Below are 27,019 nucleotides of genomic sequence, written 5' to 3'. Positions count from 1 at the left end.
CCTGAGGGGAGAGCTGTGGCGGCGTTCCCTCCGTGCTGCCGGGGGCTGGTTCTCTCTTTTTAGTGGTTGTCAAAAGTGCTAGTGTTTCTAGCAGCAGTGGTTTCAAACGCAAAGGGCTCGTGATAAAAGTGAGTTTCAGCAGCTGTGGAGATGTCGGTCCTCACAGCTTTCCCAGCCGAGGCGTTTCCTTCATGCGTTTCCCACTGGTGATTTCTCTCTGCTGGTCACATCCCTCGCCACAGCTTTGCCTGCCTTCTGTGTACTGACAGCGCTTCGGATTAACCAAATCAAATGCGCCCAGTTTTGCAACTCCTTCATCTTTTAGCTTTTCCACATCCCTGTCCCCTCAGTCCCTGATCTCTGTTTTACATTTAGCACGCATCTCTGCAGCGGCCATCTGTATCGCATTCGTGTGTTTTTGCGGCGAGACTGAATTAACTGCATTCCGTGTTTGTACTTCATATCTACGGATTAAAAGTGAAGGCCGCAGCGCTCCCAGCATGTAAGCACGTGTGGGGCTCTGGAGCCCTCCATAAGTCCTCAAAAAAGCTCATCTGCCCAAATGCTTCCTCAGTCACGGCATTGTGTCTGATGCTTAACTGCAATTCAGGTGTCCCGCCCTCCCCTGTACCTTGGTAAGGGACTTTTTGGCCAGCCCATCTGAATAATTATTTAAAACTACTTCTCTGAAGTCAATGAGATGCCTCGTTAACTTCTGAGGGTCTCTGAGATTGACATGTCAGTGGTTTGGTCACTTTTGTCAGGGTTTAGGATGAACGCAATGCCAGCATCTCTGTATTTCTTCTTCCAGCAGTAGGTTACACATATGTATTGTACAGCTTTAGATCCACAAAAGGCTTATCTTTCTGCTGTCCAAATAGGATTGTGGGAGCCACTATATAAAATACACCACGTCTCAAGAAAACAGAGGGCTTTGTGTGAAAAGTGAGCACTGGAAGTGATAAAAAATTTCTCTTTCAAGTGACAGTTCAGATTATGGCAATGCTATTGATTGCTGAATCACATTGTGTGAGGCAGAGATGTGAATTCCAGCGCTGCAAGCTGTAAATATCTTTCGGGATATATTCTAGCTCTCAATTCCCTCATCTTGGATTTAGTGGCAAAACTTTGTGGCCCAAGTTTTCTTTACTAGATCATTAGACTAGACTAGACTAGACTAGAATAATTTTGGGTTGGAAGGGGCCTTTAAAGGCCATCTAGTCCAAATCCCTGCCATAAGCAGGGACATCTTCAACTAGATCAGGTTGCCCAGAGCCCCATCCAACCTGGCCTCGCATGTTTCTGGGGATGGCGCATTTATATCACACCTTGCCATTTTTTTATGCTGCACGTCTGAAAATCCAAGCCCATTTTTTCCTAGCTATTTATGAAGAAATAGGTATCCGTGTTGAGGGACACACATCGAGCGTACTGATCAGAGCATCTCCAGAGCAGAGTCTTTCAAAATCTTTCTCAGGGTATTCTAGATGTTTAGCATTATGAATTATTTGTTGCATAACAGCAATAAAGTTGCATGCAAGAAGCTACTATGGTGTCGCTCTGTAATTGCTCACATCTATTTATTTACTATGAAACAAAGTTAAAGTTGTACTGGCAAGTTGTACTGCTTCTGGGTCATTTTTAGCTGCTGCACTTTTCATATGAGCCTGTGTTAACAAATCAATAAATCTATCACAGGAGTGAAGGGGATTTTATTTTTAATGCTATCTCCTATAATAGGCAAATAAATCTGTGTCCAGAGGTGAGTAGACATTCCAACTAATTGTAAAGTTACTGAAACTTTAAGCGTTAGATTATTTCTGGGTAAATTGGTCCGTAAGTCTGGATGTTTTAGGAAGATCAGAGCCTGGTGAGTGACGTGACAAGGATTTTGGGGGTGCAAATGAAAATTTTGTAGCTCCTAGGGTAATAAAGCAATCTTGGGATTTTGTAAGAAAGTCCTGGAAGGCATGGAGACGCGTCTCGTGCCACCTTCACAGCTGCGATTCAGCAAGTGTAAATGCTGCTGCGTGTTGAGGTTGGTACCAGAGCGGGCTGGCCGGGGCCAGGATTGATCCCAGGCGCCCAGTCTCCCCAGAGAAGTGTAAGCTGGCCCTTCCCTTCTGTAGTTGGTACGGAAATAACAGAGTTTATTTATTCCTGCGGACTTTGTGCTCCCATGTTGCTGGAATGTGATGTTTCCATGGAAACGGACCAAGATGCCTTAGACCTGTGTGCTCAAGCTGGATGGCATGAGGAGATAACATGTTGCAGGGAACTGAGCTCTCCCAGGGAGAGAGGTGCGAGTTACGATAACCATCGGCCCTTGAGTGATGAGTTTTCCTTGCACTTATACATCAGCAGTTAAATAGTGCAAGCCTTGAGAAATATGAATCAAGTCTAATAAATTTCTGAGCAGGAAGGCGTGACAGACACCCTTCCTGGAAGACCGTGCTAGATGGCATGCAGATAATAAAGTATCTTTAATAAACAGCTGCTCCTGTGCTGCATTTCTTTCTTCTAGGACTGTAAAACTGTCCCATAAGTGGTGTCTACGTCCTCTGAGATACAGTACTTTGTTCAGTATAGGCTCCTAGTTCCTATTTAGCTACTTTCTACAGGGTTCAGAAGAAAGGAAGCATTTAAATAGAATGTATATAATGAAATAGGTGGTTTGGGCCCCTTAGAAACTGACTGAATCTTGCTGAAGTCAGTAGAAATTTCAGGTGATGTGAGCGAGCGTCGGAGCAGATTGTTACCCACATTGAATTGTGAAATGAGCTGTTGTCCCTTCTGCCTGATGTCAGTCATCTCCGTTAGTTGCTTGTATAATCAGGGGAGCTCCAAGGAGCAGTTGTAAGCTGTTCAGTTGGAAGTGTGCACATCTACGCTCAGAAAAAACAGTATTTTGGCCCAGCTCAAGGTCTGTGTGGCACAGGGATCTTATGTTTAGGGAAAAAGCTGTGGCAGGTTGTATAGAGGAGAGAACGTTACAAGCAAAGCTTAGCAATGTCCACAGGACCTGTTAAAAGTTCTCCTCATCAGAGGCTGCAGCTGGACCCAACTTTCTTAATGCCGCCAGCAAAATGAACAGAGGAGCAATCTGGGTTGAGGATGAGAGAGGCAAATTATTTCCCAGGCAGCTGTACTGGTCCCTGCACCAGGTGCAGAGCTTTTATTTTACATATTATTTTTGTGGTAAACATGTGAATGATATGCCTGAGCGGAGCCCAGTCTCTTTGCATCTTGAAGGGGGCTTCTCCTTTTGCTATGTGAAGTATTTTTGTCTCATTTTGTGCAAAACATTTGAGAACTGGTGAACAGAAAGTCTCCTGTTGTTTTCTTTGGTCACAGCACCATGTAGGGGGGGAGACACAAGCTGTATCTTGACGGACTTGACTTAATACCCAAAAGCAAGCGTAACAGTGGAAAAACAAAGGCAATTTGTCTCCTTACTTCCTGGTTTCCAACCGTTTGTTGGTTTGTTTTTTTCTCCTGCCTTTTCCTCTTCGAATTTGCAGGTAAAAATGGCAGCAGAAGAGAAGTGGAAAGGCTGGGCTTCGAAACAGCATAGAGGAGCTGAAGAGGCAGGTGAAAAGGAACCATGTGTGCTTCTGGGCCAGCGGCTGGGTGAAGCGGGAAGATTTGCTTACGCAGCACTTTGTGGGATATCCCTGGCATGGCTGTTCCCTGAAGAAGAGCAAAGGTACTACAAGGGGTAGCTAGGGGTGAGCAAAGGGGGTGGATGGAGCTGGTATGAGACTCTGGGGGGGGGGGTCTTCTGAAGTTAGGGGAGTGGAGTATCCTTCTGGTGTTGGGTTTTTTCACGATGATGAATACTCAGATTAGGGAAGGTGACACAAAACCAAAGAGCTTAGAAGCCCTGCAGACTGATTGCTGGTGTTGACATTTTCCTGCTGTCTCTGTGTCGGTGTTGCTCTGAAGCCCGTTGAAAGGCAAAGGACACCTTGATGTTAGGTGTTTTCTTAATTGCATTGACCTTCTCTCTTACACCTTTAAGACTTTTATACTTCAGCACAAATTGCAGCCCTTAATACTGCAGACTTCAAAGCATGAATTGAAGACAGGGCTGTCCCCATTCAGATCGCTTGCTTGTTTGTTTAGCCAGCTTGTGTAGCAGCTCACCACCTGCTGACTTCTTACCATGCTTTGATTTTTGTGTGAACAGGACAGATCAACATCTGAAAGCAGGGGCCACTCAAACTTTGCAAAAATATCCAGTTACGGAGCCTTAACTGCTACTGTTGCCTTACAGCTCCTTCAGGACGGAATTCATTGAGGGCTTTGTGAAGTGGCTGGACCTGCCCGATGCTGTCTTACCTGCCATGACAGCATTTGCTAGTGGCTTAGGAGGTGAGGGCACAGAAACTTTTGCGCAGATATTGCTGAAGGATCCCATTGTGAAAGAAAACCCCGTTGCCATTACCCAGGTAAGTTCGTATGCTCCCCTCGCCCTTGTTTGCTTTTGTTAAAGAGATTTGTCGCACGTGTCTGTCTGCAACCGAAATTCTGTTTGTACAGTCAGGGAAGCAAATCAATATTTCTGATATGCATATATTTCTGAGCAGCTGTGTGGGTGCCTGGCAGTCTCTCTATCCATTAACAGCTCATGGAAGTGGTGAACGTGAGGCATGTTACTGTCTGCTGAATTAATGTTTTGTGTCTTTGGTGCCTTTGCTCTACAGAACAGAGAACTGTCAAACTTTTTACTTTGACTGTATTATTGCAGTGGTTTTGATTCATATATGCGTTCTACAGATTTTGGTGAAATGCTGAATGTGATAGACCTGATTTTCATTTGTTTCAAAGCCCTTTCATCATACCTGTAATACAGAACACCTCTAGGTACATGCTCCAAATAGCACAATTTCCAGAGTCTTTTTTCCAGAGTCAGCTTTGGCCGAAAGGAAATAAGTTACTGTGACTTTATTTTCTTTCACTGAGAAAGTATTAGTGAGACTGGCGCTACTCTGTCATGTTCTGATGTAAAAGCTGACGTGAAGATAACAGAGGCGAAGCATTTTGGTGGCATTCACCTTTGCTGGGGAGGGTATCTCCTCATCCAGGCTCACATTATGCTGTGCAGGGCGAAGAGCGGGGTAGGCTGCTGCTGGTGCCAGGCTTAACGTGGCCACTGTCACCTCACACCCTTTGCTCTATACCGTGCACGAGGAAATAGTGAGGCATCCTGCGTGCAGACAGTACTCTGATATTGAGTAATAGTTATCACATACTCACCTTTAGCAATGGCCCAAGAGAACAGCAGATGCGAGAACAAGGCTGTGTAAGTAAAGATATGATAGGAGTGAACTTTGTTGGTCATCATGACCAGCTCCCATTATCTCAGCCATCTTTTGTGTCTTCTAGTAAGTCCATAAAAGGCCTCAGAGGATCTGCACCAAACATCCAAACGTTACAATGCCCAAAGTCCTATAACAGTATGAGTACAGTGACAGACAATCTTAAACTTAATTAATAAGTTAGGCCAGCTATTCTAAAAAAAGAGCACCAGTTTTGATGTTGTTTGCTCAAAATCAATAAATCCATACTCAGTTCTTCCTGCGTCTAGATGGCTTGGTAGTTCCTGGGTCGTTTCCCTCTTTTTCTCTGCTTCAGGATGGATTCTCTAGAATTAGGCAAGTCTTCCTGCATCGATGCTGAGTCAATTAAGGGTGAAATTTTGTGGAAGTTTAGCTTGTACTTTTTGCGAGCTTATGTTGCAGAAGGTCTCCTTGTGCTTTTACAAAAGCTTCCCTCGATCAGTGTGAGCATGCGGTATTTTGCTCTGAGGCAGAGAATTGAGGCACCTGGATTCAGATGGAATACAGAATTCTTTGATTAGTTGAAAGCAAAGATCAGGAATAGCTATCAGTGTAATGCCACAACATCAGTACCTTATGGAATCACGTAATATGGGCAAGGAAAGATAAAATCAAAGGCTTTTGTGGAGCAAGGCAGCAGTCTTGCACGGTGTCTTTGGGAAAGCAGACCAACATGCGGGAAACTTCAATGTATCAAGCTGAGATCAGCTTTTTCCTTCTTACCTGAAAATAAACAAGCTACAGGACAAAGCTCTGTAAATTCTTAATACGTTGCTTTATGGTGCTTTTGCTTTGTATTCAGTTGCTACTGACGCAACATTTACTGTTTATTTAACAAGTGCACACCTCAATTGCTCAGTTTGTTCAGTGGCAGGGTCCTGTCGGCACTAGTGCCTGCATTTTTGCAGCAGTGCTGAAGGGATGATACGTGAGGTCAGGAGATTAGAGGAGAGCTCACCATTGATTCAATAAGAATTTGAGGATTATGGATTTTTATATTTGTTTGTATTCATTGCAGGTGACTAGTACAGGCAAATGTTGGTTAACTGAATCCTTTAAGGATAACAGTCATAACACACAGGCTGTGGGTGTGGTATGAGAAAGCACTGCAACAAAAAAAGGTGAAGAAGTGGTGATAGGTCAGAAAATGTTGAAAGTTCTTATTATGAATAAGTTTTTTTTGCTCTGAATATACTTAGAATGCCTGTTTTCCTGGTTTTTTTTCTACACACATCCACTGTGATGTGGATTGGATGCTCCCTGTTGTTGAGGAAATGGGTTTTGAACTTGCAGCAATTCATAAAAAGCTGGCAAAGACTCTGAATAAAGATTGCTTCTCTTTGTTTGTAAGGTTTCTCAATCACATGGGTGGGTAGTCTTGTGCATAGAGATTCAGAACACCAACTTCAAAATCAGACAGAAATATAATAACTGCTGCTTAAAGGAGGAAAACAAACTACTCGTGAACTAATCTAATCAATGCTGATTGGATTCCAGGTGACTGCACAGCAGTACGTGCAAAGCCTAAACCAATTAGAAATAGCTGAAAATGCTAACTGGCACAGATGCAATAAAAAAAGTAGTTCCAGTTTGTCACCTGATTACCTGATTCCATCCCTCAGCTTTTGAAATGCACGTATGTAAATGCCTACACCAGATTTTTAAAAGAGGTTATTTGATATTAGGTGCCACAGACGATATTGGACATATCATACAGGACCTGAGTCAACACCCGCAGCCCCCTTTGCAACACACAGGGAGAATTTATTGCCTGCAAATGGGCTCTGCACAAACCAGTACCTTGTTCAAGAGGCTGCTTCCATGGAAAACGATGGCAGCAAGGCCACAAGCTTCACCTTATTCTAGACTTCAGGCTCTTTGCTTGGTCAGTTTTCTGCTTGAGACTCCCAGCCCAGGACCTTCTGCTGGGCTTTGACACTGCTAAGCCAACCCTTCCTCACAAAACTGCAACCAGGGGAGAGATGATGGTGCCCCTATATCTAATACTTGGGTAGTTACAGTACTCGGGCTCTGGGAAACCAGAGTTATGTACCTCCCTCTGCCTGTGGGGATTAATGTTTCCAATTCCCACATCCCACCAACCACCCTGGGGAGCAGTCTGCAGTGTGTGTGCGTGCACAGAATACTAATCGTAGCTGAAGCTAAAAAGGAGCCCTTTTTTTTTGCAGTGTGGTGATTGGGGGCACAGAAGAGCTCTGATTCAGTGACTAACTTAAATTAAAAGGGTTATTCACACACTGGAGATAGCAAACCAGGACCTTCCTCTTTTTGTGTGAGTGCTCTGGCCATTGGGATCCAGGATGAAGGAGCAGTGGTGACAGCTTTGTGCAGAGCCCAGCCGAACAGATACCTTCAGGAAATGCTTATCTGCTTAGGACCTGCAGGACAGGCAAGAAGAAGGCGGCTTTCTCTGTGGATGGGAACAACCACCCAGATATTCAGCAACAGAGGTGTGTGTGAAAACACTGGGCAGCAGTGGAGCGAAGGTTTTGGGGCTATACCTTGTGAAAAAGCACCCATAGGTGGGAGTTCAGCTGCCCTACTCCTTTGGCTTCCCCAGTCTTATGCAAAAGCTCTCTTCTCCTTTGTGAAATAGCAGACTTTTCCCATGATAAAAGAATATTCAGAGTCCAGGCACTTACTTTTGCCTGGATAATATCTACAGTTTGCCCCTCTTATAGTAGGAGTTGGTTAAGGATGGCTTGTTCTCCGTTCTATGCTTCTCATGCAGTAGGAAAAAGATTAGGGATGTTTTTACGATACAAATTTTGCTTAGGAGCTTACGGGACTAATAATCATAAACTCTTTGGCAGCATCCTACATCTTCGGCTGCATTTTTTGTGTTCCCAAAGGGCCGAAGGATTCCCTGTAAAATTCAGCTGTGCTTTATTTGTGTGCAGGAGAAGGAAGTAGCTAGACTGAGCTAGGGCTTAGTGTTGTAAAGAACTTAAAATTTATCCACTGACAATAAAAGAGAACACAGTAGTAAAAACACTGGCCTCTTTTTTTCTTGGATTTGCCCATAGAAACCATCTATCGGATTGATCTGTTTTTCCATTTTTTTTTACGGTGAAGAGCCAACACAGAAGTCAAGTCCCTCAAGCTTGACAGATGTCCATAAATTCCGAGTTTTCTATTTTTGAGCACTTAATCCAAGAGAACTTCATACCAGTTCAGCCTTACCGCCTAGAGCTATGAATTCCCAGCATGCCAAAGAAAATAGGGGCCACTGGTCCATTTTGAGTAGCATTCAAACCTGTTGCTTATTTTGAAAATATGAGTATATATGACTTTTTAGCGAGCAGAAGGCATTAGAGTGGTGGGAGGACTAGAGCCCCGTTTCTCCAAACTTTGAAGTCTGGTGTAACCATGGTGCTTTCAGGTCAACAGGATCACTAATAACAAAAAATAAGGGATACTTCAGCATATACCAAGCATAATCTACTTTTCTCCAGCCATTTGTACCTGCATATGGAGAATTTTGTCCTGGAAGCATCTGGCTTTGCTCTGTGCTGTCTTGCTGAGTTGTAGCTTGCTGGTTTCCCATCTTTAAGAACTGACATGCTGCAGTCATTAAATCGTCATCCAACGGTTTTTCATGCCTCCATTTTGATACCTCCAGGCATACATCATCAGTTTTAACTTGAATATTCTTTTTTTTCTCTTTTTAGGACCTTCTAGCCTTCTCTCTTAGAGATGGTAAGTTTACCTAACATTTGTTCTTTGTAAGAATAACGTAGATGAGTTACCATCTGATACTTTAAAATGCTCAAAAAGCTCAAGGTACCATCCTATTCTATCTTAGCTTCCTTTATAGCAAAAGCAGTACACTCCTTCCCTGCGTCCACTACAGGAAAGGCAACTATTGTATTAGGAATGATTAATAATACCTATTAAAAATTGAACAGCTGTTCACCTCCTTACCTTCACGTCGTATATGGGCATACAATTATATGTGATGGTAGAAAATGTCGTAAGTGAAATACTGGGGTGTTTTTTCTGCAGTGTTTCAGGGGAGGAGGCAACTCTTCCTTCAGGAAGGCAGTGAAGCTGCTATGAAAATCTCAGCCTAGCAAATTTTCTGCAGATCACTTGTTGCCTAAAAAGGAAAAAAAAATATTCAGGGAGTAAATTCCAGAGTGTTCTGTGAAGTCTATTATAAATAAATGTGATTTTACTCATATATTATATTGGGCATAAAACAATTTTCTGGTTTACAGTCCTTAACATGGATTAGCCTGATAAAATTAATGAAATAAAGACTGCCTACTTAGCAAAATGTTCATTTCTAAAAGAAGCCTATTTTATATCACTACTTGCATTTTTTAAATCTCTGTGTTTTAACATGTTCTCACAGGAAAGAACTCACTGGTGGCTGATTAGCCTGTTTCACTGCAAAACAAAGTACCATTTTTGTGCTTCCTTTATTTTTAATGGAAAATTGACAAGTCAGTTATTGCAAAACTCCTTATTTTGCTAAGCTGGAATTTAAAAGAAATATATTTTCAGGCCTCGCTGACTTTCTGCCAAGCTGGCTAAGTAAAAAGCTAAGTTGTGCATTAGCAGACAGGAAGCAAGAAGGCTGCTCGTTAAAACACCTGCTGGGGCTTGCAAGATGTGACACATATTGGGGATGAAGTGAAGATAAATACTATCCTTATTTCTCAACTAGGCACAAACCTTAAAAGTGGCGTCATTAAAGCCTACCGAAGTAGTCTGGTATCTTGGTAATGATGGTAATAAATAAATAAACTTACTAGATTGCCAAATGCCATATTTGATCTACGTGCAGCGGGTATCAGAGTATGTAGTTGGGTCTTGCTGGTATCTTCACCCACCCCTAGAAAAGCAATTGCATTTTTCATCCCAGAGCGCACCAAGAACCCTTTTCAAAAGCCTACCATCAGGAAGCAGCAGGTGCTACTGAGAGAAACACGTTAAAAAAGCAAGAGTGGGCACAAAAATAATTTTAACTCTATTACATTTAAAATGTCTTTTCTTTAAGAACACCTGCTTATAAGCTCAGGAATAATTATTTCTCCTATCGTGTGTTGTCCGAGTGCACTGTCCGCTCCTGCATCTCCAGCAGTGAGGTATCAATGCAATAAATTGTCAGCAATGCTGCTAGGTGAGCTGGTGTGTAGTCTTAAACTCCAGAATCCCTCCTGCTGCCAACAAGATGAATTGAATATAAAGCTTTAGCATGGAGGTGCATTTTGAGAAAATACCGTATCTTGCATTGGTGCATAGTTGAGGTGTACTGTGTGGTGTTACCCGTATATATATATATTTGAGATTTCCAATTAGGACTTGCTGCAGCATTTCTCTGTTGAGAAGAAAGATGCAGCCTATCCAGAGCCAAAAGGCCTCTATCACAGAGGATGAAGACCGAAGGATTTGAGATCCTTTTTCTGTCGTAGGGGCAATTACCTGGTGTAGTGACTCTATTCGCAGGGAAGAAGGATTTTCCATTTATCTCACTCTTCTCTAGATAGTAGGAGTTGTCTTAAGTAAATGGAAGATGAAGAGGGCTGGAGGGAAGGAGCTATGCTTGTGTGTGACGTGGTCCTCTATCACAGCTGGGCTCACCGCTCGCTATTTAATCTAGTGCGATGAAAACTGATTGATTTCCTGGGCTTCCCTCTGTTTAAGGGTATTATGATGCTCGAGCGAGGGTGTTGATCTGCCACATCATCTGGCTGCTGAGAATCCCCTTGGAGGAGCTGGAAGTCCTGGAGGAATCTCTGCTTGAGAGCCTGAAGGAACAAAAAGAAGAAGAGTCAGAGTAAGAACATTTGGGTTGACTATGGGATGAAAAAACACTGCCAGTACTTGAAAGCTTAGCAGTAATTACTTGTGCCTAAGTCCAGTCTGATCATTCTCCCCGTGGCTCTTAGCTTAATCATTTATGGCTTGATTAGGGTTGCAGAGCCCTCACAGCACTTTGGCTGCACTAAGCAGGAAAGATCAGCACTCTTAAAATCGGAGTTGAGACCCAACCTTGCAAGCTGGTAAAGGCCACTCCGCATTGAACTGCCTCATTTCCTTGTTCCAGTTGCCCCTCCTAGACTGTAGATTATGCTTAAATACATCACAAAGATCTTGCGTCTCTCATCTCTTGGCCCAATATTCTTCAGATAGAACTTGAAGTTCCTATAAATTTCAGGATTAGATCCTCAGCTGCTGATTTTCTATGGATCTGTCCTTCTCTGTATCCTCTTTAAGAGACAGCTGTCTAACTCCTACTGAAGGTAGATCTCTGAGGGCAACGGTCTGCATCTTTAGATACTTACGGACCTGACTCCTAATTATGCATTATTAATATAAGATTAATTCTCTTAATCACCAGGCCTGAGATGTGAAACAGCCAAAATGTTGGTATCTATAAGAAATGTACTATTTTTATATTCCAGTTATCAGGCAGGAATTGTGTGAAGGTTTAGCAATATGTAAGGCAGTAAACATGTCCATAGTGGACTTTCAAGGGACCGTTTAATGTTTTTATCTGTCAACTCAGCAAACAGGTTATGAGATTAACCTGAGTGCTAATAAAGGCTTTAATCAACGTCCCTGACACAGTACAGTTCAGACGTTACTGTGGGGCCCAGCTTGTGACGGGAATCTTTCTGTTATAGCTTTATTTAAACAAAGCTTAACTTTATAGCGCACTGTAAAAAGGGAAAGTCAAAATAATCTCAAAGATCATGGACTGCTAAAGAGGACACCATTTGGCATGCAGGAGCAATGGTTGGTATTAATGGGGACTGTTTCACTGTTGCTTGTGGCACAAGGCTGAGATTTGTGGGGAACTGGTGGCCCTTTGTTTGTTTTAAAGTTAGGGGAAGGAAGCAGAGTATAAACCTGTCACCACTTGGACCTCACAGACTTCTGGGGCAGGGAATACATTAACACCTGCTTAGGATGCTTCCAGCTTTGACCATCCACTGCAAGAGGTTTTGGAAGAGTAACAACCAAACAGGGGTTTGGCAGCTTCTGTGTAGGCTTTTTTTCCTGATATTTGTTCACAGAAGGTTTTGCTCCTGCCTTTGCTGCTGTGGATTTTGTTGGCCTGTGGCCCAGAACCTGCAAGGTTAAATGTACAATCATCTGCAGAACAATGCTCCGAACACTTAAATCCATATTACTAGCACCAAACATGTTCTGACTTGCAGGTGTGAATCTCTCTTTTGTACATAGTTCTGTAAGAAACTGGAAAACATGATGTCAGTTGCTTGCTAACACGTACTTCTGCCACTTTTCATCACTGGAAAATGATCTGTCATTCCACCTATAAAATCCCTCTGAACATAATTTGTGGTTCAGGCAAGAAGCTGCACATCCAAGATCACTGAGGGCAGAGAAGTTCCAGAAGAGGCAGTTAATTACCGTAGTGGATAAAAAGCAGTCTGGTAATCAAGTGATAATTGTAATGCAGAAGCTATTAGGAAAGCAACTGTCAAAAGCAGTTGCTAGCAGCTACGGAAGGAAAGCAATGACAGGTAAAAGTTCTCATGACAGTAGTTTTACTTACTGCATCTTCAGGCAGGCTTTACCTGCAAACTATCTTTCTACCCACATAAGTCAAATTGCTCATTATTGCAACTAAAGCCAGGTTAGCCATATTTCAGCTCTCTCTGCGTCATTATTTTCAGCCTGAGACAACAGTACATTGACTATAAAAGCTGATGAACCGCTATGTAGAACAGAAATTGCTAGATATTGCCCACTTAAGTATTAACAGTTACACTGCAGCACTTGTTTAAAGAACGCCAGGAGCAATTTTTTCCAATGCCAAGCAATCTCATTCAGATTGGTGACTGCAGGCACAAACTAGGGCCCATCCGAATACCGCTTCAACCATGGTGTTGTAGAAAGTGAACCTGGTCGTACAGCACTTGCTGAAGAGGTAGCCGTGGCAGGCTGCACTGTTGTTCTCTGCAACCAGTTATGTTTGCAGCTGCAGAAGGTAATACACGATGTTTTTTCTGAGGATCTCTGTGGAGACAAAGCCTCCGTGCCATGCAAGTCAGTGGGAGTTCTGCCATTGGCTTCAGCGACGCAGGGATTTCGCCCACTGTGCTTCATTCTCCTCCTGCTGTGTTTTACAAAGCTGCATATTGTTTGGGACTCATCTAAAATTGTCTTTATCAAAATTACAGTGCACTTAGGGGATTCCAGGAAGGATTAGGCAATTATATGGATAATGAAAATCCACAATTAGGCTAGGATTAAGAGGGAAAATATCCAAGTTTGGAAGCAAGATAAATTCTCATGTTTCAAGGCCCAGATTAACTGCTGCGTAAGCAGGCTAGAAGGAACCTTCCTCTGTAAACAATTTATTCCAGTATCTTCCGTTTCTCGCACTTTCCTCTGAAGTAGGAAGTATTTCTTGTCAGAGAGAAACCAAAGACAGCGGAGAGAACCCAAAAGTCGTGCCTAATAAGTTATATTTGTCCCTTTTAGGTTTATTCACCTTTTTCTGATAAGCTTGTTGACATGTAACTTAAATGCACACAGACAAATGAACTAATGACTGTTAAATACATATTATATTATTATATCATGACGTGCAATTAGAAGGCGGCTCAATATAAACACTGCTGTTGGAAAATAGTTTAATTCCATCTCTTTGTTAGCACAAAGTACCCCCGTTGCCTTTTGTTTCAAACACTTTTTCCTGTTTCCACTTAGCTTTCTTGTGTTTTTTTAGGACACATAGGCAGTATAAAGTTATTGAAATACTTTTGACTTTTTGTTTCTTTTTTTTTTACAAGCTTCAGCCCTATTAGGAAGGGTTTCCAAGTAAGTAACATCTGTTGGCTTTTGTCAGCAATTAAATCGTTTCCATTTAAATCTGTGGGTTTATGTCCATGCTCATAAATCTGAGTGTGTTGTCACAGTCCGCACCTGCATGTTACTTTTTACTGTTCCCCGTAGAGAAATTAAACTGAGGAGAATAAAAGCACATTCTGATGCAGCACTGTTATCTGTCAAGCTTTTTCATCAGTTTCTGTGCTTCTTTCCACCTCCCCCCAGAACTGCAGAAGTATCAAGAAAAAAGAAAGAAAGAAGAAGAAAGCTGAAGAGATACCTGCTGATCGGTCTGGCAACTGTTGGGGGCGGAACAGTGATCGGTGAGGCTGCCCTAGGCATTTGGGAGACGTGCTCCTCAATTGCAGGCATGGTACTAGGGGCAGAGGAGCGGCTGTCTGAATTACACATTCAGCAACAGAAGCCATCATACCTTTTAGCCCAACCTCTAATTCTAAAGTGTTCACTGCTTTTCTTTGCCAGGCTGTAGGTAGTATGTCACTTCAGATACCAAAAAACCACCCCAAGCAAAAGATAAAACCCAACAAAAGGAACCTCAAATCCAAGAAAAGTTTCAGCCACATGAAAATAAAACTGAAAGAAGTACCTGGAAAAGTTATTCCAGTGTGGCTGGAGGAAATAGCGAACTGAAGCTGTCACCCTTAAAAATGTTTTCTCCTCTTCTGCTCTGGGTTCTGTGTTATAAGAGGATCAGATCTTCACCTCTAAATTCAGAATAGCGTGAGACTAGATCAAGGTTTCCTAAGCAAATAGGGCATAGCTCACCCCCGTCTACCACACATTCTTCCTTTGACTTTTAAATTATTCTTAATTTTTAGTGGTCAAAGAATCTGTGCAGAGATTCAGGGCCTGGGGAGGGTCTCAAAAAGCCCCTTTATTGGTGATGCAAGAAAGACCATCATTTTGTACTCTTTCAGCAGCATTAGCAGTACTCGCACAGCCCAGGGAAATGACTGCCTGGTTTTTGTAAGTGATAACAGACTGGTGATCTCACTTGTTGCATCTTCAGGCTTGACGGGGGGTCTTGCTGCCCCTCTGGTTGCTGCGGGAGCTGCTACTATCATTGGAAGTGCTGGAGCAGCTGCTTTAGGTTCCACTGCTGGAATTGCTGTCATGGCATCGCTTTTCGGAGCAGCTGGAGCTGGTCTTACTGGTAAGAGAGTGACTGCACATTTCTCAGCTACTGAGGGACAGGATCAGGTCCGCAAATGCAGAGCTAATGACTTAACTCAGCTCTGCAGAGCAAGGGAAGGCATTTGAGGTGTAATCTTACAACTGTGAAATTTTTATTTCAATGCTGATTAAGATACTGTGCAGTCCCTGATGACCAAGTTTGGTATGCAGCTAACGAAGGAAATGAAAGCTTACTGCTTTGGATTAGAAAGATGCTGCCATGGAGAGCTGTGGCTGTTAGAGCTGATGTCTGGTCTGCAGCAAAAAAGCCTTCTGCTGGGATTCCCTCAGATCACACGAGCTCAGAAGGATCATGTTGGCTCCATACCAAGCTTTAAGTAATACATGGATTCATGCATGGACTTGCTGAGGGTTTTGGAAAGGAAAAAAACCCTATGCAAATTACCCAAGTAATTTCTTATGAACTTCCACTGTTAGCAGAGTCTGTCCTTGCTGTGCGATTTCTGAAACTCGTGTTTCTGCCTTGCTGTGTGTAGGATACAAGATGAAGAAGCGTGTGGGAGCCATAGAAGAGTTTGAATTCCTCCCACTTACTGAAGGCAAGCAGCTTCATATCACCATAGCAATTACTGGATGGCTGTGCACTGGCAAATATGGTAAGAACAAGATGAGGAAACGGAGAGGAGCCTGGAAAGCCATGTCTCTGTTCCACTCCAGGCAGTGGTTGTGCTCTCGTAGCACTGGGTCTTCCCCACACTTGCACGGCCCGGTGACTAAAACAGATCGACTCTCAGCATGAGATTTTGTAACCCAATCTGCAATCTCAATCAAAACAGAGGAAAGAGAGAGGGCAGTAAATTGCTAATAGTGACAGTAGGATTAATAGTAATCATAGCAGATTGTTTCTGTTAATAAATGCTGTCTGGTTTTGCTAGGAAAGGTCTGTTTGGGGTGGATGATTTCCAGCAGTAGTACAAAGTGTCTCACCTATCTCTGAGACCTTATGTTTATCTTCCAGCAATTAACAGAAAATAGTGTCTTCTTTTGTTCTCAGTATCTGCCAACTAATGAGGTTTATTGGCAAGAAAGTTCTGTCAAGTAAATCCTGTTAAGCACAGCACTCAGGAGGTGAACTTAGAGGCAGCAACCTTGAAAGGTCTGTAGTGTTTTAGTTTACAGTATAGCTTGTCATATAAAATATGTCAACTGTCTGCTGATGTGTTCAGCAACCTGACTGAACAGCTGCCAATTTATTCAGAAGCATCATAATTAATACTGGATATCATTAATGCAGAAGGATGTCTCTGTCCTGTTGCTTGTTAGGTTGCAGCTTGCTGTCAGAGTAAGGTTATTTTCACTTTGCAGTATGGTGCTTTGGCTTTTCTCATTGTCTGCTTGCCAACGGGTCCAAATCCGTGGGGTTGGAGGGCTCCCAGGCACTCTTACAAAGACAAGTGTGTCCCTTCAGGAACCTTTTTGTGTCTGTTTGCCCTTAAAAGGGAGTTATAAATGACACGCATTCTTCTTCCATAACTAGCAATCTGCTATAATGTTTGAAAAAGCAAAACTAGAATTGTCATCTGTTTTCCTCCTTACGGCTATGTCTATCTATTTGCACACTTTCATGACTCCTTAAAACAGAGGGACTGAGGATAGGATTTTTATGGAATTTGTTACCTTCTGATTTTTGAGCTTCCACTAGCTGCCCATCTGTACAATCACAACTCTGACAGTATATTGGGGTGTGATCTGGCATGGGGCTCTCTCGTGCCACTTTGGTCAGCAGCTGCCTCAGCCTGCCCTGCACTGGTTGGGGAAGGAGCAGTGTGGGAAGGGTTTTAGTTAATTAAAATGAAAATTCTGCTCTGCCCTTCTGAGTTCATCTGCCATTAATAGCATCGCCAGGCCCCTCCTGGCCACTTAGTACAAGCTACACAGCAAACAGGAGAGAGAGTATGGCTTGAAATTTGTTCTTTCAGCCAAAAATTAGGCTTGCAGAGTGTAAATTTTCCATTATCTCTCAAACATCTGGGCACTGCTTTTGATTAGCATCTGGAGGGAAAAAATTAAACTCAAGTGGCTAACTAGGCTAGATTGCAAAGTAAAAATAATCTCAGTCTGGACCTGGAAATGCAGATTCCTCGTTTTCAGACAGAACCATTAATGCAGTCCTTGCCCACCTGACTGAAGTGCTGGGAAGATGCTCTGTGATAGATTTTTTGACAAGATCTAACATATTTTCCATTTCTCTGGTCCCACTGAAGTTAGTCTGCGCAGCCATTCAGCACTTCGTCTTTCTCAGGACAGGCCTCCTTTGGTCTGATGAGAAGGTGGAGCTGCAGAGCTTGGCCTGACGTCTGATGATAAGAGGAATGTCCTTAATACCTAACATAATTAGTGTTAATGTCCATCTGTCTTGGCAGTCTCTGAGGCAGTTGAGTGGGTCATGAAGTCTGAGCCTGTCCACACTGAAGACTCTTTGCCAAGGCGGCTAAAACTGTGGCATTATTTACAAACCCCAAATTTATCGTGAAACACGGAGTCTAAATCTAACGGTATTTTTAAATGATTCCTGATTATCACAGTGTATCAGTACGTTCCAGTGCAGCTTCTTTTCTGATTCTTTGTTGGACTCATCTTGCCAAGACAAGTTGTTGTGTTTTCTCTGGACATGAATTCCATCTTTGCAACCTTTCTCAGGGAGCTTCACCGCACCGTGGAGCAGCATGTTGCAGTCGAGTGAGCAGTACTGTCTGGCCTGGGAATCCAAGTACTTGATGGAGCTTGGCAACGCCTTAGATTCCCTGCTGAATGGGTTTGTGAACATGATGGCTCAAGAAGCCCTAAAATTCACTGTCTTATCAGGTAAGAAGCGAAATCGTCTCAGATCTGCTTGAGTGGCTTTTGTGCAGTTTCGCTGTTGGTGTCTGTTTAAAGGAGCTTTCCTAAACAAGGAAGATTTCTGAGAAGGCATCTCCCTTGGCACCGCCCTGCAGAACTGGCCTGAGAACCTTCTCTGCCACACCTGTAACTTAGATTTGCTTTCCTGGATTGCTGTGCCTCTTTGTCATTGACTCATTCTTTTAAAATTACAGCTGGAAACACCTTCCTTCACACATGACTGCGTTTATTTCTCTATGTCATTACACTGCGTTTTACTTCTTTACATGAACTTTCGAACATGCAGGTTACATTCATGTATAGCGTCTGTTTGCCTCCATATCAGAACATCAGATTCTTTCTTATCTTCAGTCTAGCAAAACATTTCTCAGATCAGCTCTTGAGAAAGAAGAACTGGAAATGACAAAAGGTCCTAGGTTTAGCTTTTAACTTCAGTGAACCGTCTTGCTTTTGATGTTTCCTAAGAGCAGCCCAGATTTGTGACTATGCCGTGCTGTTTGCTTTGTGCGTTGCAGGTATTGTGACGGCCTTGACTTGGCCAGCTTCCCTCTTGACTGTTGCCAGTGTCATTGACAACCCCTGGGGAGTGTGTCTCCATCGGTCTGCTGAAGTAGGCAAACACCTAGCACACATCCTGCTCAGTCGACGGCAGGTAATCGGCTGGAAATTACCCAGGAATAATGTCTGGAAGGGATTTGCCCCACGGAGGTTAAGTTTTATAGCTATGCTAGTTCACTATCAAGTGGGATCTTTCCAGGGAGAAGAAAATGAATAATAAACTGAAAAATTAAAAAAATTATGCATGAAGGTGACCAGCATGTGTCTGGTTCATTGAGGAAAAATAGGAAGTCCCCAGTGAATCAGAGAATTCCTGTTAAGATTTGTTCCATTTAACCTAAAGCTTTTCTAAATGGAAGAAGAAGAAATCTGGGTCATAAATGACTAGTGGCTTGACCATGTCACAGCCAGGCCAACTCACCTAGTGGAAATTTGAGAACAGAGAATACTGAGTGTTAAAAACGTTCACTGATAATTAAGAGGCACTAGCAAAACAACGCAAGAGAAGACTGCGCAGTGGCAGATGCACCCCAGTTTTGCTGCAGAGAAGTGGAATGGGCTGGTACCTGAAAGAAGTGACAGAAGTTATTAAGCCTCCCTAAAAAGGCTTGCTAAAGACTCTTCTGCCCCTAAAAGCCTGCCGTTATTTGCTGGGCTGCCCCTGGCATGGAGGGAGGCTGATTTCTGCTGCCCACGTGTTCATCTCACAGGCTAGTCCCGTATCTGTTATAGAGGAGCCCAATGGTCCAGAGCCATAAATAACAATGTGAAACAACAGAGTAGAGAAACAAACTTGATTTCTCATAAAAATACAATCCCAGGAAAGGCAATAAACTTTATTTCATACAAGCCCTTTGTTTTGCTCAGGGGCATTTGTTACTGCCTTTTAAGCATTCGCTATTGTAACACACATTCCAATGTGCTCGAGCATCTCAAACTGGTTAGCGTGATGTCTAGGGAGCCCATCGCACACCTGCTCCCTGGTTAATGCAAAGACCACTTTTCATTGTTGTTGAGATTAGGCTCCCTTTGATCTTATAGAAAATCTTATTAGGCTACTCAAAATAAAAGCTTACCCCACATCGTTTTTTGTAACAGCCACACAGTGCTGCTGCCATTCAGTCTTAAGTCCAGAAGTGGTCAGTATTTTTGTATTACAGCTGCTTCTTCTGTTTATTGAAACATTTCTAGGAAAATTTTGCTCCTTGCATTAGGCTTTCATTTGGAAATGTCAAAAACAATGACAGCGTCTGTTTTGTTTCTGTCTGAAACATCTGTTTTGTTGTAACTTCTGATCATTAGATTCTTTCAATTGATTTCCTGAGTATCAAAAAATAGAGAATATTCAGATATGCAGAATTCTCAATATTGAACTTTGAGGATACATAATCCCTTTGAAATCAACCAAATTGCTCAAATGCTTAATAGATCACGCACAAGCATAAATGCTTTGCAAATCAGGGTCTCGGGGATCCTGTGGCCAGTCTCTCTTTCTAGGTCTAGAACAGTATTTGATGGCGTTTTCTCCTTTCCTTCTTCCTTAGGGCAAGCGACCTGTCACACTGATTGGCTTCAGTCTGGGTGCAAGAGTCATTTACTTCTGCCTGCAGGAGATGGCTCAAGAAAAAGGTAAAGTTCACCTTCTAACCTTTTTCTCCTTTATTTTCCTTACTGCTGGTAGAGAAGTTTTTCTTCCAAGAGGACGAGTTCTTCTGGAACAGAGCTTGAGTCTTTTAGGATAGGACAGAAACCTTAAAAAAAGTGGTTTTGAAATGCATTTGGAGCATCCTTGGATGCATTCTTCTGTTGTTTCAATCAGTTCAGTGGATTAAATCCGCTGTCTTCAGTCGAGGTGCTCCAGTGTGTCAGTTTGGTCTCCAGTCTGTAAACAACAACTTGACATTTTGTGACATTCGACTGCTAGATCAGTCTGTGAGCTGCCCACGCGCCACTATGATCTTGGCAGAGGATGCTTTGCCTTTATTGGAAGCTCTCTGTAGCTATTGTATCTGATTCCCTGAGTCCTCCCTTCCATTTAAGTCACTGAAATGCCACTGTCATCTGCTATTTTCATGGTAATTTTTCCCCAAAGTCAAGTATAAAACCATCTGTCAGTTTATTACCCGTTGTGGTTCTGTTTATTAATAGATTCTATTTTTAATTTAGAAAAAGAATAAAATCATTATGATCAGTTGATGTAAATTGCATCTTGGAGTTGAGTCAGTAGAGAGTGTGTGCGTGCAGCCTGCCTTCCCCCCTATGTAAGCTAATTTATTTCATTAACTGTTTAGCCTCACAGAGAGTCGCTGATAAAGAAGGAGCTTTATAAAGGCAAACGTTCCATAAAGTCCAAGAAGGTGGGAATAGAGTCAAGTGAGGGTGGAGAAGGTCAGCATTTTTTCTGTTGACAGCTGTGTACCAGAACTTCACTTCTGCTATAATATGGAAGTCCTCAAATGCAGGAATTCTGTTCTCAAAATAAATCTAATCAAATCCAGAATGATTCTAATGGAGTTACACTGAAGCCAGAACCCAGATCCTAATCTGGCCCTAGATCTACTCTTTTTGTGTCCTAGGAATGCCAGGGGCTGAGATATTTTCAGGCTTTTATTTAATGGTCTGCAGTCTCTCGCTGGAATAACATGGGACCGTAGCTAAGTAATACGTGAAAGGAAATCATTAGGGGTCTTTAAGGTTGGCTGCCATTCTAAAGAAATCTAAACATCGTAATTATGTATCGTAGCAGCTCCCCACTGTACACTAATTTTTCAGTTCCTTAATTAAATTATGAAAGCTGAGCTGTTTGCGAGATGAAAAGCAGCATGTTTAGCGCAGATTGCCAAGGCGTTCCTCACATGCGCGTTCCAGCGCAAGCCACAGAAGGAATGGAGCTGGGACCTGGGACATCTGAGACTGATTTGGGTTTGGACTTGGATGTCTCACACAAAAGAAATACAAGGCCTAGTCATGCAGGCCTTTTGTATCCACATGCCCGTGGCGTTTCTGAGGACAAATAACTAATCATGGATTATCCAGTGAAACACCATGGCAGAAACTCAAATTCTGTTACAAGAAAATACTCTTCTGCAAAGCAATTAAATAACCTGTGGGATACTTCATCACAAATGACTTTGGAAGCCAAAGCTTAGTAGGTTTCCAGAAAATGACATTATAGCAGAAGATGTAGTAATGACCCGTCGGAGACACGTTACTACATGGGAAGATCATTGGTCTGATTTCTTCATCACAATTCCCATGCATTTTAGTAAATAAGAACTGTAAACTAATGTAAACTAATGAAATTATTATTTTTTTTTTTACTTTCCTGCTGTGCAGACTTTATTATTCTTCATCATATAAAAGATTTGCGAACAGTGAAATACATTCAATTTATCTGGAGCGTCAGCAGCTACATAGGCCAGTGGTCTGTTCTCAGGTTTCCATTCCCCTCTGTCAGCATCTGAAGAAAATGACTATTTTTCAGGCAGGGCTGAACATTTTTGTTCTGAGCAAGAAATAAGCTGTACAAAGGACTGGAGAAACAAAAGCTCTCAATACCTTGCCCAAATGTTCGGGATCCTGATGAATTAGCTGTTTGTTTATTCAGTTGGCTCACACTGTGGCCAGGGAATTTAGTACCTTGGTTGGAACGAGCTCCCCGTTCGCAAGGCTCTGGGTTTCTTTTTCATTGCCCATGATTATGGGAACAGGACTTTATTGCTCACAGATTACACTAACAAAATTGAATTGCTCTTTGCTGTTCTCTTGATTGGTGCAAAATTTGCTTTGCAATAAGAAATAGTACCACAAGAGCTCTTTTGGTTTGTTGTCAGGCGCTGGGATTTACACCGCAGAGAAAGATGCAGGCGCTGCAGGCAGCTCCGAGTCTTTTACTGCTATTAGGGAAAGGAAACCGATTGATTTACATTTAAAAAGTCTAGCCAGGCAGCACCTCTCCGTCATAACTCGATGTGGTATGCAGTCATTCTCACTTTCACTTCCACACAAACTTCAGCGTATTATTTTACAAACTGCAAACGCCAGCCCGAGAATGGTTTAGCTCACGTCTTGCGAATGCCGGTCTCCTGCAGGTGGAGAGTATGGATTTGGCATTCTATGTCCATGAGTCTCCCAAGATGTGCGCTGCTGTGAATTTCATTTAACTACTGTGGCATGAGGTACTTGATCTCTCTTTATAAAGAAGATTTATGAACATATATTAATATATTGTTTGAGAGTTTAGGAAAGTAGCAGAGCTGCCCGATATTTCTCATTCAATCATTATTTCTACTGAAATTTCCCAGCTGCAGCTGTCTGATAAGAGAGGAAGATTTATTGCACTTAAAAGTCAACATTCCTTTTCAGCAAATTGTGCCCTGGGCATTCAGGTTAAAGTACCCTTCAAGAAAATCAAACCAGTTTGATAGATTATCACTTTGTGTTGGCAAATGCCGTTACTGTTGCTAGTTCCCAATCAATATTAAGAATCTGGAGGGTTCCTATTGCGTGCACAGGTCATGTTTTTTATGAACTCACCTCTAAGGACTGGTTATTGTGCTTAATATATGACGACATTTGCTCACTATGTGGAACACCAGTCCCTTTCACTTGTTTCAAAGCGTAATAGTTCAGTTCTACAAACCCAGATCAATGCGTCTGTGGAAAGAACTTTCCACTGATTTGCTGCTTGAACTGCATCTTTCTGGACAGAGGTCAGGCCACTTCTCCCTCTTTTTTATATTTTCTGATGCATCTTCTAAATCTGAGCTTTTCTGCTTTCATCTTAATAGACTCCCAAGGGATCATTGAAGATGTGGTCTTACTGGGAGCTCCAGTGGAAGGAGAAGCCAAGTACTGGAAAGCTATCACAAAAGTGGTGTCGGGCAGGATCATAAACGGCTATTGCAGGTCTGTACGCGCTCAGTCCCCTGCTTCATTATCCGCATGTCACTTTGGAATGTTTTTGTACATTTATCCCTTTTAAACATTGTGTAAGTGAATATTTGTTCAGCTGGTAGGTACGTTGATGCAGTAGTGCCAGAGACAGCAGTGCCAGAGCCTCTTCCCTCCGGAGGTCTCTCCCTTGGATTAATTGGAGATGACAGTCTTCAGGAGGCAGTTGAAGGCTCCTCTGTCTCCAGCTCTCGGCTGTTTGCGATGCGCAGTTACACTGGAAGCCTGAGGTGCTGAGTCCTGTTCATACAGTGGCTGTGTTATATCACCCTGGCAGCTTACGGCTGGGTCAGTGTGTTTGTGTGCATAATGTGACACATTCTAAGGCCCTTTTAAATGTCAGCTTTATGTAAAGGACTATAAATACAGGCGTTAAGTTCACTGACAGTTAAAGAACTTGAATTAAAATCTATCAAAGCTTTGAGATACAATTCACTAGGGGCTGCTTATAGGGAACAAGATGTGAAAATTGCAATGGAAGGAGCTAAAGCAAATTGAAGATTTTTTTTATATGTAGACTCAGTTTCTGGTCAAGATAGTCCACATGAACAAGGTGTTTTACTTACAAAGGAAGTATAGCTAGAATAGCTGTAGCAAATTTCCTAAGGATGTGAAAGAATAGAGAGAAACCAAATATCAGCCTTTCAAAACTGCACAGACAACCGCTATGCAGAGTTGTGGGAGCTGCTGGGTGAGAAGAGGGAGATTCAGAGGCACAAAACAGCTGAAGCAATCTTATAAAAGCTATTAAGAATTCAAGTGACAGTATCAAATCTAATGACTGTGTATTGGAAGATAATTGTGAAAAGAACACTGCTTACCAGCGCAATTGGAAGAGAGGAAATTAAAACAAAGGAATGAAGCAAGAAAGACTAAGAGCATGGCAAAATAAATTGAGAAATAACTAGGGAAGAAGATTAGCAAAGAACATGTAACTGCAAGTCAAGACAGCTTACAAAGCCATGAGCCCCCAGGTCAAGGACAGTTGAAAATGCGGTTGGTACTTCCCATACACAGATACGTATGTATGCCTACATAATACATACGAGATGAGGAAGTTCTCTATTACCTTGCATCTAACATAGTATGTTAATTTACAAAGAAGAACTAAATAAAAGAATTAAAAGCATTCAAGATTAAAACAACAAATTATTAATCCCATCTGTCAGTTAGGCTGAAAATTGTTGCTTTTCTCCTTTTTGGATCGCAGGAGTTTTGATGGATGCTGGATGTGCACACCAGTTAGAGTATTTCTTCATGTGACATAAAGAAAAACCAATTTCTGCCTCCTTGGGAGTGCTTCTGTGTTCCACCAAGAAGCCATAAATGATAGCAATTGTTGCATATAACTGAATTTGCCCTGGCAAATACCATTCCTCCCTGTGTTACACAAAAACCCATTTCACTGCAAAAAGCTCAGTGTATTCCTTTTCTATAATATAAAAAAACCCACACTCTGATCTCGTTATAGTTTCAAAGCCTGCATGTGCTGTTGGAATAAAATAGTATGTGTGTTTGTACCTCTGTGTCTGCAGTAATTTGGTTAGTCTCTGCTTTAGCAAGCCCATGTCTTGAATGTTAAATGAATAATGATGTAGAAATTGTAGCTTGTTGCTCACAAATAGGAAGAAGCAGGTGCGGAGACTGTCAGGAAATATTCCACTACGCTGGTTCTCTACTTTGCCCTCAGATGCTGAATTTGAGGGTTACTCAGTTGGCAACGAGGGGCAGTAGAGGGGGTAACTCAGAGATATTGAGAATTTATGTGAGGATATTAGATATGAGAGAAGGATTATACAAACATTTTGTGGTAAGACCCCACCTGATTCTGTTTTCTCTGGTCTCGCTTATACAAATTGTGGCCTCGTTCTGTCACATTAGGAGTAGCTCTATTTAGGTCAGATGAATTACATTGAATAAAACTCCTGCAAGATCAGATCTGGGCCCAATTTGTTGAGCTTCAGTCCGCTGTAGCTTGTCTCCTTTGGCTTTGAAGTCTGAAAGGACATGGAGAGTGAAAGCCAGCTGTCAGAGCTGTCCCGTCTGATTTCACAGCAGGGTTACAAATTCCTACTGGGAAACCTTTCCCAAATTAGTTAGACTTGCTCAGCTTTTGAAAGAACCCATGCCTGAGTGCAAATACCACTTGCATCCCACTTAAATCTACTCTATAGAGTGTAGTGGCATTTAGGTGCCTGGGTTTTATGCTGTTGCTCAGCGCCGGAGAAGAGATTATGTATTTCCAAAGGACACATCGCCTTCTCTCATCGTGCTATAGTCTACCCTGAAACTGTCACAGTGACTTATGGCAATACTTTAGAGTGGGAACAAACTCTTCCTAGTTTTGTCATTGAAACCATGTATTTATACAGTACCTATAAATCAGGAGCACTCCAAGGAGCTTCACAGGCGGTATTTATGTCAGCAACACTGGTATTGTAGGCCTCATCACGTTTACAGCTGTCTACAGGCTGGAGAACTTCTACCTATTAGTACATTAAAAAGATTAAATATGTGAATGTACTGCAATCTCTAAGAAAATGCAGAAATAAATAGAAGGGGCAGATTCTTAAACCCACTGCATAAAATGAAACTACATCTGTGAATCAGGATTAAATTCAGACTTACACTACTGTGTCCCAGGAGCCTGCCCTGAATTTGGCAACTGCTCCGATTCCTACATCAGACAAAGCTGCAGCGGGTCTTGGTCCAGACATCCCTGTGCTTCCCAGCCTTTCTACTCTCCTTGTGGTCTGAGTAGTCACATATTGATTGGTTTGGCAACAGGATTTATTCACACTCTTCTTCTGCTCTGCTCCTAGGGGGGACTGGCTGCTGGGGTTTGTATACAGAACCTCGTCTGTCCAGATCAACGTTGCAGGGCTCCAGCCAGTCGACTTGGATGACAGGAGGATGGTAAACATGGACCTTTCATCTGTAGTAAGTAGTACTTCTTATATGCTCAGTTTTTCCATCTGTCCTTTGCTTGCAGCACTGTAACCTCACACTCATTAATTAGGGGAAATGGAAGATGAAGAGAGCACCTCTATGTACATTGTCCCTCTTTCCGTTCTTTGAGATAACTCCCATCTCAGACTTCAGGATAGATTTTGTTGTCCCAGCCAGGACTCAGTAATGAGCAAAATAATGAGAATTTGCCTCTCTTTCTTGTTGGATATGTTTGGGGATTTTTGCTTCTGAAGTATCTCATACTGGAGACAGAAAATGCCATTATTCTCCAAGAAAGACCTTGCTGTTTTGCAAGTTCTGGATCAACA

The 27,019-nt window shown here is 42.4% G+C and overlaps 1 protein-coding gene and 1 long non-coding RNA gene across 4 annotated transcripts in view; one reads left to right on the top strand and one right to left on the bottom strand.

Annotated features, from left to right (window-relative positions):
- The window catches only part of TMCO4 (transmembrane and coiled-coil domains 4), a 42,221-nt gene that overhangs the window by 471 nt on the left and 14,731 nt on the right, over positions 1 to 27,019 (top strand). For both annotated transcript variants that reach the window (XM_074560328.1, XM_074560329.1), the window contains exons 2-13: positions 3,522 to 3,706; positions 4,277 to 4,451; positions 9,035 to 9,062; positions 11,016 to 11,148; positions 14,400 to 14,497; positions 15,205 to 15,348; positions 15,866 to 15,985; positions 18,030 to 18,194; positions 18,746 to 18,882; positions 20,333 to 20,417; positions 23,579 to 23,696; positions 26,564 to 26,681. In XM_074560328.1, coding sequence (XP_074416429.1) covers positions 3,528 to 3,706; positions 4,277 to 4,451; positions 9,035 to 9,062; positions 11,016 to 11,148; positions 14,400 to 14,497; positions 15,205 to 15,348; positions 15,866 to 15,985; positions 18,030 to 18,194; positions 18,746 to 18,882; positions 20,333 to 20,417; positions 23,579 to 23,696; positions 26,564 to 26,681 — 1,500 coding nt within the window. In that variant the 5' untranslated portion in view covers positions 3,522 to 3,527. The remainder of the gene's footprint in view (positions 1 to 3,521; positions 3,707 to 4,276; positions 4,452 to 9,034; positions 9,063 to 11,015; positions 11,149 to 14,399; positions 14,498 to 15,204; positions 15,349 to 15,865; positions 15,986 to 18,029; positions 18,195 to 18,745; positions 18,883 to 20,332; positions 20,418 to 23,578; positions 23,697 to 26,563; positions 26,682 to 27,019) is intronic.
- The window catches only part of LOC141732043 (uncharacterized), a 36,621-nt gene continuing 14,323 nt past the window's right edge, over positions 4,722 to 27,019 (bottom strand). The window contains exons 2-6 of one of the 2 annotated variants that reach the window (XR_012583940.1): positions 26,117 to 26,227; positions 10,794 to 11,119; positions 10,121 to 10,203; positions 9,288 to 9,462; positions 4,730 to 5,828 (exon numbers count right to left, since the gene is read on the bottom strand). This is a non-coding gene — a long non-coding RNA (uncharacterized LOC141732043). Of the gene's footprint in view, positions 5,829 to 9,287; positions 9,463 to 10,120; positions 10,204 to 10,793; positions 11,120 to 26,116; positions 26,228 to 27,019 lie in introns of both variants that reach the window. The other variant, XR_012583939.1, reaches the window with a different exon arrangement.

Source organism: Larus michahellis, chromosome 16 (assembly GCF_964199755.1).
Source record: "Larus michahellis chromosome 16, bLarMic1.1, whole genome shotgun sequence".
NCBI classification, from domain to species: Eukaryota; Metazoa; Chordata; class Aves; order Charadriiformes; family Laridae; genus Larus; species Larus michahellis.
This window is presented reverse-complemented; position numbering and strand designations above follow the sequence as displayed.